The sequence below is a fragment of the Setaria viridis genome, chromosome 2 (assembly GCF_005286985.2).
Source record: "Setaria viridis chromosome 2, Setaria_viridis_v4.0, whole genome shotgun sequence".
In the NCBI taxonomy this organism is placed as follows: Eukaryota; Viridiplantae; Streptophyta; class Magnoliopsida; order Poales; family Poaceae; genus Setaria; species Setaria viridis.
Genome location: NC_048264.2, coordinates 45674633 through 45685216, shown reverse-complemented (window position 1 = coordinate 45685216; position 10584 = coordinate 45674633). Strand labels below are relative to the sequence as shown.

Below are 10584 nucleotides of genomic sequence, written 5' to 3'. Positions count from 1 at the left end.
GCGTACACAACACACAACAAATGAATTATCGAATGACATGGCTCAATCGTAATCGTTTGATTTGTCTGTGTGTTTTATACATGTGTGTTTCGTAGTAGTACACGCAAATGCTCCCACTGCACACCAGCCCTAATCTCTTTACAAACACACCAGCCCTACTGACCACATGACCTATACAAAACACGACCAGTCCAAGGGCAGACCGAGTGTCCGTGCAACGTGCATGAGAACCCAAAACAAGAGGCCTTGCTCGATCATTCCCTCCTGCTTGCATCGATCATCTTCACCACCCTCCATCTTCTTCCTTGATCCAATTCCCCTTCTTCCATTCCTCGTCGAGCTCCCACCTCGATCGGACGCAAGCACAGTGCGTTGCATTGCATTGTATGCGCTAGTCTGCTCATCGATCACCGCTAGCTTCCTCTCTTTCTTCCCCCCTCGATCGGCCGTCGTCGTCTGCCCTCCGGACCCCCATCTGCGTGCTCGATCGCTTGCGCCACCAACCGGCTCGATGGATCACTCCTCGAGCGCGGTCGCCGCCGCCTTGTAGAGGTCGTATGGCGCCCAGAGGTAGTCGACGGTGCATGGCTTCCTGGAGTCGAGGCGCAGCCATGGCTTGCCCTTGCCGCTCCAGTGCAGCAGGCTGATGGGCCCCGGGTGCAGGCTCCGGCACTTCCCCTCCATGTTGTCGCCGCCGAGCCCGTGCTGGTTCCACCGGTGGTCGACGGCCTTGATGTCGCCGGCGAGCACGAGCAGGAACGGCGGCAGCGAGCCCAGGTGGTAGATCCGCTTCCGCTTCTGCACGGCCATCCACTCCTCCACCCGCCTGGTGTAACCCCCGAGGCGCCACTTGGCCACGTCCATCACCATGACGCCCGTGTTGAAGTAGCACGGCCGGCGGCCGCGGAAGGTGGCGCTGAGGTCGGCGTCGGACCAGAAGGCGTCGGTGAAGTACTTGGTGAAGTTGGCGTGGCAGTACTCGGGCGCCGCCACGACGTGCCCCTCCAGGTCCACGGACCAGAGCTTGCGGACGTCGTCGACGACCACGACGTCGGAGTCGAGGTAGATGACCCGGCGCACGCCGGCGGGGACCGTGTCGGCGAGGTAGATGCGTGCGTAGTTGAGCGGCTGGTCCAGCGCGTGGCGCACGGATCGCGAGATGCGGCCCCGCACCCGCGACGGGTCGAAGCGGTGGACGCTGGGTTCCAGGTACGGGAACGTGGCGCGGATCGCCGCCAGCGGGTCCGGCTGCCCATCCCGATCTCGGCCCCGGCGCGCCGCCAGGAGGAAGTGGAACGCGACGCTCTCCGGGCACGCCGTGTGCTGCAGGATGGAGAAGACGGCGGCCATGGTGCCACGGAGGTAGTTGGCGTCCAGCGTCATGGCGACGTCGACGCGGCCCTCCGGGGAGCCCGGCGGCGGGCACTCGTCCCCGTTCCGGAACGCGGGGGCCTCCCGGAACGCCGCCGACGAGGGGAGGCGGATGGGGTCGACCCGGATGCCCGACGCCCCCGCGACGGCGTGGCCGGCGGCGACGAGGAGAAGAAGGAGGAGCGCCAGGGAGCGGCGGCGGAGGCCGGCGGCGGAGGCGTCTGCCATCGTCCAGGTCCTCGCCATGGGGAGGAGCGGACCGGACGGGAGGGGCAGGGGTGGTGGCAAGCGTGGGGAGGGTGCCACCACCGCGCGCCGGAGGTGTTTGTGGGGGCGGGGGAGGGGAGGATAAAGTTGGGGCAGGCGCGGGACGGACGCGCGCGCGCGGAGGGTCGGCCGGGACGGACGGACGGCGACGACGACGATGCCTATACTTAGACGATGACCATCGGTTGACGGGCACATGCGCTAAGCCGCTAACCAACCAATCATCCCGGCCTCCCAATCATTTGCACACATGCCTCCCAATCCCTAGCTCCCAAATGGAACGCACGCAACGGGCAGCGGCGGGCGGCGGCGGCGGCCTGATGATTGGAGCGGGAGATCGATCGAGCTGGATCGACGGAGAGGAGCCGCCGCGCCGTGCGGTGCCGTGACAAGAATGCTCGAGGGGGTGGCCGGAGTTTCTTTATAGGGAGGGGCCTGTGGGCTGTGGTAGAGACGGCAACGGGAATCGCTGGTGGCGAACAGGCGGAGAGGAGGAAGGTAGGAGTACGTGTTGGCTGGTAGTCCAGCTTGCAGCGTCATGTCAGCGCGTCGAGGCGAGATGGTCAACAGGGGAGGGACCTGGACACGGGGGGCCCACCACCACGCCTGTGCATGTCCGGTCCGCCAGCGTGGCATGCGTGCATGTGCTAGCTGTTGGTTGTTGCACGTATATGCTCTGCATGTATGGTGCTGCCATTCTTCTCGATCAACGGTGGTTGGAGCCAGGGTCCTGAAAGACGGCCTCCTTCCTGGCATCTGGCATCCTCTTCAGAAGTTTCAGATGGAATCGAATGGAATATCGTTTCAGAAATCATTCGGAGGAAGAGAAGTGAATAGAGTATACGAGCACGCGGCAGTTCGATCGATGTCGTCGGCCGGGCCAGGCGATCGATCGCCATGTCCGGTTAACAATGAACGAGAGGGGTAAAAAAAAATGAACATCGATTGATCCAAGTCAGTGCGTGTGCGCCAAGCGTAGCTGGATGCAGCCAACCAATGGCATCCCACCGACAAACGCACAGCAACGAAAGGACGTAGCAATGTGTGGTAAAATTGCTGTATAGGTTTCTTTTATAGAAAAAAAAAGGAATCCGTCAGAGAACCAGATTGATCACCTGTGGTCGAGAAAGAACACCGTACCATTTTCATCAAAGAAAAATGACAACTACTTTTCTTTGTCGAAACTTTTATTCGACAGACGACAACCAAGAAAATAAACCTTGTCAGTCATGGCATCGAAGTTGTATGCAGCTTCTTGCCATTTATTCAACTACTGAACATAAGTGCCACTAAGGTTGCCTGAGGAAAGACTCGAGTAAGTAGTTTGTCTATTCAATCATTTGGTCGTCTGGTCAAGCTGGACAAAAGGGTGGAGTCATGCATCCAGGCCAGCTACAGTACTGCTACACAATCAGGTTTAATTTCTTCAGAAAGATCTCTGGTACAACGGCTTTATTTCTCATTCTCTTTTGTTTTATATCGAACAGCTGGCCAATTCCTCTCTTCTTTTCTTGGACCCAATGTGAGGCTCTTGTGGCTGCCGTTCACGATGCGACGCTCTCTCTGATTCTTCTCTCTCCGAAATGATCGATGGGTCCAGAAGTGTTTCAGTTCATGGCCAGTCCCTTTTCAGGGCTTTTTAGAGATCATACCATGCATTCCCCATGGATGCAGAACAGCATCAAGAATTTGTCACCATGACAGAAATGATTGGAGGCACTGAGCGATCGATGTTCCTCCAACACTGAGCACGTGGAATTCAATTCAGACACGCGCAACACGCGGCCGGGAAGGAATGGAAGGCCTTGGAAGCATGAGGTGCATCGCATTGTGTCGGTGCACTCTGATCACATGTGTGAAAAACAAACACTCTGCAGCACTGGGTGGCGCCAGGCAACTAATAATCGTGGATTTGCAGCAACGGCCGGACTTGAAAGCTGCAACTTCTGAAACTACAGAATTGCATTTGCTCTGGGACTTGAGACATACTGATTGCAACTGCAGTATGGCCAGTACGTACGGGGATCAGCAACACGGCATAGTAAGATCATTAACACATTAGGCCCGTGTCACCAAGGGCCATGGATTTTAGCAGGGAAATTTTAAGCATACAACAGATCGAATTTGGTTGTGCTCGATCATCCTTTCACAGATTAGGAAGTACAACGTGCAATCAACCAAATGCCAACTCAAAAAAGCACCTGGCCCCGACGGCGTAGGGAAATGGGGAATGTTTTCCCTCCGTCGGTCTCGTTTTGCCGCCATTTCTGCTCGTGCGGCGGGCCGCCCCAAATGCATCATCCGATGGGCCCCCGTCGAAAACTGATGTGCATGGGGCCCGTCTGTGGTGTTTGGGCTTGGGGTCTGTCTGGTGGTAAAAATGCTTTGCTGCTTTGCGTTCGCAACCCTTTTTTTTTCAGAGTAATGGGCCAACCATTTACTGGTTATATCCTGGGCTCAAATTCGCCGCTTCGAGTATGTGAGAGTTTTCGAATTTCTTTTCGAATTTGGCAAATTTTCGAATAGATTTTGAGTACGTGTGCATTCCAGCTGGAAATGGGTAAAGAAAACCTCAAAATTAAGTTAGCAAAAAAGAAAATGAAGTCTTCAGAAATTATAAATTTGTAGGCTCAATGCCACTTCGGGTATCAGCAATTCTTCGCACAATGAAGACACAACATCGGCCCAGAGCGTCCGTGCCTCGAGCCCGATGGGAGTAACAAATTTCTTTGCACAATGAAGACACAAGGAACATTGAGATACATAGACACCACGAATTCCTTTTCACTCTATAATCGATATCCAACACCCATCCAAGTCTAGACAGAAACAAGCGTGATGAGTAGAGGGGTGTTGGGGTCATGAAATCTCTATCGAGGGGATGATCAGCAACTACATACAAAAACAAGTAAATGTACGGCAAACTAACATTATCGACCAAAACAACTTGTCGCCGAAGACAAGAGGCCAGACGAGATGAATTTCAATCCACTAGATCCTCCTGGGAAGTAGGATATGGTATAGTATGCAAGGGCCAGAACCTGGGTCAAAAAGAGAGAAATGGGTGAGTCAGAAATGGCTAGGTCAAAAGGAGAGAATGATGAGGTATTGCAGTTTCGCAGACCATAAAGACACCAGCAAATCATAAGTTCATGACACTGTATTGTTCGATAGTTAGAAAAGGTAGAGAAGGCAAATCTTTTATATTTTAAGAAGGGATTGCGAAATCTTTCCTTCCGCATTGACTTAGCAGCCTGTTCTAAATGTGCTATAAATGGAAAGTATACCTAATGCACTAAAGACAAGTGACATCTCAGAGTATAGCAAAATTTGAACAAACATAGATGAGTCAAAAGTTGCATCGGTGAAGGACATACCTGAAGGACTGAGAAGATCACAGAGAGGAAATAGCTGTGAAGCACCATAGAAACATAAATCGTACTGACCATGCATCCAACAAATCCCACTGAGAACGGTAGCCTCTGTAGAGGAGGCAGACAAAATTCTTCATCAGATATCATGTGTTTTCGATGTTACAGATATTGCAGCTATTTAAGGAAATTAAGCCAGTAGAAGAAGAACATATATTTTCTATTTGTTACCAATAATATGTGTTGACACCCGCTTGCACAATTGCACTAGATTCAATATGTACTAATTCATATGCATCCAACTGACTTGAATTCACAAATTAGATAGTTCAACCTAGCATAAGTGGGAAGATGGTGATAGAGAAGAATACGGATAATGAGGATTTGCAGTGTTTAAAGTGTCTTAAAGGAACTAAGGGTGTGGAGGGTGGATTAGGCAGGCTAAGCAACAGTTATGTGCTAGGCAGGAGAAAGAAGTCGTTTGGCCATAGGCATGAAAGTAATGATGTCACCAGCTTAAGAGAGGGTGAGACTGGACAACATAAAGAATGACGCACAGCTGCAGCATCTTTATGTTGACCCAATTTGGCCTCCGACCAAAAGAGGCAATTTTCAAGTCTAGATTGTATAACAGAAGAAAAGGATGCATTTCTTTTAAGTTTCAAATCAAGATTGGAATTTCCTTGAACAATTTGAGGTTCTTAAGGCTTGGGACGGATGATCAACTGCAAATTTTGATTCAATATAAATGCTCAAAGATGAATCAACAGCATACTGGTAATACTGTTATTGTCAAGACTCACTGAAATTAAAAGAGGAGGTTGTTCCTGCAGATTGTCAGGTTACCCCAGCCATCATTTCCACTACAGAGTTGCTAGCTTTCGAATGAAGCTAAAAAAGCCTTTTGTCTAATCCAAGAGTATTTCATCCACACTCCGCAGATCCCTTTTTACTAGACAAAATACTCTAGCCGGTTGTATTAGAGAGCTCGGAAATCTTTCTGTATTGAGCCACAATATTTTATGCTTGAGTAGAACTTAAACAAAAGTGAGTCAAGGAATCTAGGAAAGGCCTTATTGACTGTTTCTTTAAATTGATCATAATTTCGCTCTGGATTGCTTGTTTGAAATAAGTGCAATGCTAAAAAAAGAGCATTTTAGTGGCAGTTACCACAGATAAGCTACAGCTGATTATAGGGGAATACCATTGCTAGGCATCGAAAAAGTCATTTGCTGCTAGCAGGCAGCCATAATTTACTAGCGGTTTTCATCAAGTACCTTAAACGAGCAAGATTTGCAACTTGTTTCCACATGTTCCAAAATGTTTAGTGCTGGTTTTAAAATCACGGCTCAATGCTATGTAGAGTTCAAATCCTAGTAGTATATGGCTTCAACTAACCAGTTGCAACAGCGCCACCAACAAATCCTAACCAATATAACCGGGTCGAACTGATGACTAACTGGTTTATGGCTTCAAGGTTTGGGGAATTTTTGGAAAACAGTTCATAAACCCAGTTTGCCTGTATTGTCATAAGTTTAGAACAGATTAAAGTAGCAACAGCATACCACCCTCCCAAAGGCTAACTCAGACGTAATTGGAGGAAACGTAGAGGCAACAGAAGTGTGGAGCTAATTCCATTACCTCCTTAGAGGTCATGTGAGCGAGCTGGTTGGCTGGCCCCTTGAGCGCGAAGAGCGAGGCGATGATGAGCGCGCATCCGAGCGTGAAGGAGATAGCGAACTTCTGCGGCATGAGCACCATGACGGGGAGGAAGAGCGCGAAGGCGATGAAGACGAAGAAGATGCCGGTGGCGAGGAAGAGGCCGAAGTACATGAGCGCCTTCCCCGAGGGGAAGCTGCTGGTCGCGCTCTGGAAGCTCCCCGGCAGCTCCCGCACGCCCTTGGTCACCCTGAGATGGTCAGATCAGATCCGGTAGGTGGGGGAGAGGGGGCTGGATCTGAGGGTTTGGGGTTGGGAGGGGGATGGGATGGGAAGGTGGACTCACGAGCTGAAGGTGCCAGAGACAGTGTCGTTGGCGGAGCGGACGGCGGCCTCGATGTCGAACGGGAGCGGGGAGGAGGAGGAGGCGTCGGAGCGGGTGGCGGCGTAGGAGTTCCAGTCGGCGAGGAGGGACGGCTGCGATTCGCCCGCGGCGGCGGAAGAGGCGGCGGTGCCGCCGGTGAACCAGGCCTGCGCCGTCTTGTGCATCGCGGCGGCGGCGGCGGCGAGGTGGCGCTGTGCGGGGCGGGCGGAAGCGGAGAGACGAAAGGGGCTGGGAGGAAAACGACGCGACTCTTCAGAATTGGCTTTTCTTACAGCTGTTCTGTATTTATGCATCTACTGGCAGATGGAAGCTTCGAAATGAAGGAAAACTCCCACGCTTCAAACTGAGGCAGCAAAAGCAAGCCCTTGACTTCTTCTTTTATTTTTATCTTTAAAATTATGATTAGGATCAAACGAATGAGACGTAGCACCTCATCTTGCAATTTCTTAAATGTTGAAGAAAAAAAATATTATTTGAGTGTGAAAATGAATCTGGCTTAACCTGTTATTTCGCATGGGGTAGTTAAGTCAATGCGACCAAGAAGGGTCAACATTTCTTTTGTTGCTTATGGCCAATGATCAAGACCATCTTTGTAATGCAGGATTCTCAAATCACATGATTGTAGACAACACGTAGGAATTGAATGTTAATTATACTTCAATCCTATGAAATTAAGAAGCATACCGTGATTTTTATCTTTCTGATTGATGGTAGTTTCCATAAAAAAAATAGCTGGCGCCTGTGCGCGTGAAATGTATGTTTGGGCCGTTAGTTCCGTCCACGCCCAAGTGGGCTGTTTGGGCCAAGAAGCAGTGCACCAGCTAACTCATCCACTCACCTTCCGGAAAATGAAACCACACGTGGGAGGGGAGATCCTGAGAAAATGACAGATCCGAAATTGTCGTGGAAACCAGCTGCAGATTTGCAACGGTCAAACTTGAAGGCTCAGCATGGGTGGTACAATTTCCTTCAAGAAAATGGAGCAGGGAGTCTTCTGCCTTCAGTCTACATATCCAGGCCGTAGCAATCGACTTGTGCAACTGCAATTGCACTAGCTCTGGGACTTGAGGAGCCTCTCATCAGATCACTGCGCGGTTTCCGGTACGGATGCAACTAAACACCCTATGTGACTGCAAGCCGTGAGCTTGATCTCCATCTTTTTGCCCTAGGCGCATGCTACCTTTCCTTGCAATTCACAACGCAGTGACCCGTACAGCACACATGCACATGCAGCAGTACGTGTCTTGCAAGAGCAATACCGATAGACTCGGATCCGGAACGCATTTGATGCCGCGATGCTCTCGTTTTTCGGATGCCTTGATGTGAGTGATGATGGTTAATCACTCAGCACCAGCCATAAAAAGGTAGAATAATCACGTCGAGTGGGATTACAGCCGTGAAAGGTAATCCCACTCGAAGGCTTTTATTTTGCCCCTTGTTTTCACGAGAGATGCGACGCAAGAATCAACATGCATATATGCCAGCATGCATCTGCCGTGAGCAAAACGGCAAAAGCGAAAGCAACGGGACGGGAATGCCTCTCATCACTCACGGCTCCCAAAAGTGTTAAAAGGTGCCGTGCTTGCTTGCATGCATGCACTAGCTACCACTGGACGGCGGCTGAACGCACGAGAGCCGCGCTAGTGCTACTGATTAATGAATTCAGAGAGGGCACCGATACTCTCTCCGTACTTATAAATATATAACGTTTAGAGCGAACTAATAGATTAAAAATAAAATTGTTCAGTTCATCCAAACTTCATATAATAGAGAACGGAGATAACATATGAGTGGAAATATATAGCTGAGAATCATGTGTCCACTAGTAACATCGAAGCGTGCACGGAGAATTGGAGATACTGCCGCTATGGTTGTACAAACAAGTACTGAGAATACCATCCATCTCTTTAATTACTTGTATTTTTTATTTTTTTTGATGATTTTGCCCCTACTTTGAAGTGCAATTATGTTTTTATCTTCATTTTTTTTAACTTTGTTATTTTACCCTCAACATGTGATTTTGCCCTTGGTCCTTGCATATTTGCCCCTATTTTGACCATTGATTAAAATCACATTGGCTTGTGAATAGTTGAGTCTTAAGGTAAAATCACAGAGTTGAAAAAATGAGGATAAGATTATAATTACACTCGGGAAGTAAATGTAAGAAGATAAATGTTTTTTTTTGTTTTCTCTTCTGATCGGTAGTGTGTTTCGCGAGCCAAGGCGGCTGGCAGAAAGAAAAAAGAGGAGGGGACGGAGGAGATGAGCTCTGTACGTACGGCGGCGCCGCATCCACGTCGCGCTCGCGATTTTCTTTCTGTCGAAAGCACTCGCGCGCTGATTGATGGCACACGTGAGCAGGCGCGCGCGGGCATAAGGGATCGGGGTACTGGGGCACGCGACAAATATGACTCAGCTAGGCTGCGCCTGCTTGTGCACATACATGTATGGGTGTGCGTCGATCGGTGGCAGGTCGAGCAGGGAAGCAGAGTGACAGGATATGGCATTCTCCTCCTCGCACCGGCAGTTTCTACTCGCACAACCATCTCTATGACAAAAAGGCACGCTAAGTCATCTCATAGTACTTGATTTCTATCGAAGAGAGTATATATTTCAAAAGAAAACAAATTACAACCAAATTTGATAAAGGTGTTTTCTTCATGGTATCTTTTTTTTGCAATCATGACCACGCAGGCTTTTTAGTTGAACGACGTGCAGAGCTTTTTGCGTGCTCGTGAAATAGATTAGCTGCGAGTTTACACGCATGAACCGGACTCGGATGGAAATCGATTTTATTATGCTATAAATTATTGCGCAATGTACTCCTTCCATCCATAATAAGCCATACGCCCCTTTTAATTTTTCTCGCACTTTGTGTGTAAAATAAACTATAATTGATTGACCAAAAACAATAGAATTATAAAAGAATTTTAAATCAAAACACGTCTTATCTTGATAAATGTAGATAATAAATTTCAGTCATTTTTAACGGATCCGCTTGATCGCTTAACAGGATAGTGGCGGGCTGGCGGAGGGCAAATTTCTCATTCTCGAGAGGACGTGGAGGTAGGCAAGTTTGAATTTGGCGAACCATGGACTTCACAAATAAAAGCAAGACGAACACACAAAAGTCTCGAGAAATTCAAATATCTAGGGTCACATTCTCCATGTCCCGTTGAATTGGACGCTAGCCAATGGGGCATCTCGCGGCACTCCATTCTCCGTCCAGAACCCGGCCAAACGCCACGCATTTTATTCTTTCCCTTGAGTTTCTGCGGTGGTCTGTCAAGAGGTTCCAGCACCGTTGAACTGGACGCTAGCCAATGTGGAAGTCTCGGTCCGGTCCTAGAAGACAAGATTGGCAAAGGACGGTGTGGAAAATGAGCGGACAGAGCTTTTTTTTTTTTTGTTGCTGCTGGTTAATCCAACATTGCAGCTATCTGCCTGTCTCACAACTGCAAACGACGAACAAAAACACCTCTGTAAACATTTTACTTCACAGAAGAAAGTAAATGGTTGCTATTGTTTGGC

General features: G+C 49.3%; 2 protein-coding genes across 2 annotated transcripts; both read right to left on the bottom strand.

Annotated features, from left to right (window-relative positions):
• Positions 1-21: 21 nt before the first annotated feature.
• LOC117843128 (probable galacturonosyltransferase-like 4) lies at positions 22-2065 on the bottom strand. Its single transcript, XM_034723689.2, has one exon. It carries the CDS (start codon positions 1834-1836, stop codon positions 517-519), a length of 1320 nt encoding a protein of 439 aa, XP_034579580.1. The 5' UTR covers positions 1837-2065; the 3' UTR covers positions 22-516.
• A 2286-nt stretch (positions 2066-4351) lies between these two features.
• On the bottom strand, positions 4352-7313 carry LOC117846585 (uncharacterized). The gene is made up of 4 exons (XM_034727808.2): positions 7015-7313; positions 6651-6918; positions 5016-5120; positions 4352-4679 (listed from the first exon to the last, which is right to left on the bottom strand). The coding sequence occupies exons 1-4, from the start codon at positions 7215-7217 to the stop codon at positions 4569-4571; spliced, it is 687 nt and encodes a 228-aa protein (XP_034583699.1). The 5' UTR covers positions 7218-7313; the 3' UTR covers positions 4352-4568.
• Positions 7314-10584: the final 3271 nt, after the last annotated feature.

Excerpts from the sequence above, each read along its gene's own strand:
- LOC117843128 (XM_034723689.2), bottom strand. The coding sequence starts at position 1,836 with ATGTGCCCGTCAACCGATGGTCATCGTCTAAGTATAGGCATCGTCGTC.
- LOC117846585 (XM_034727808.2), bottom strand. The coding sequence starts at position 7,217 with ATGCACAAGACGGCGCAGGCCTGGTTCACCGGCGGCACCGCCGCCTCT. Across the intron at positions 6,919-7,014 it reads GTCTCTGGCACCTTCAGCTC|GGTGACCAAGGGCGTGCGGG; the intron begins GTGAGTCCACCT and ends TGACCATCTCAG. Across the intron at positions 5,121-6,650 it reads CTCACATGACCTCTAAGGAG|AGGCTACCGTTCTCAGTGGG; the intron begins GTAATGGAATTA and ends CCTCCTCTACAG.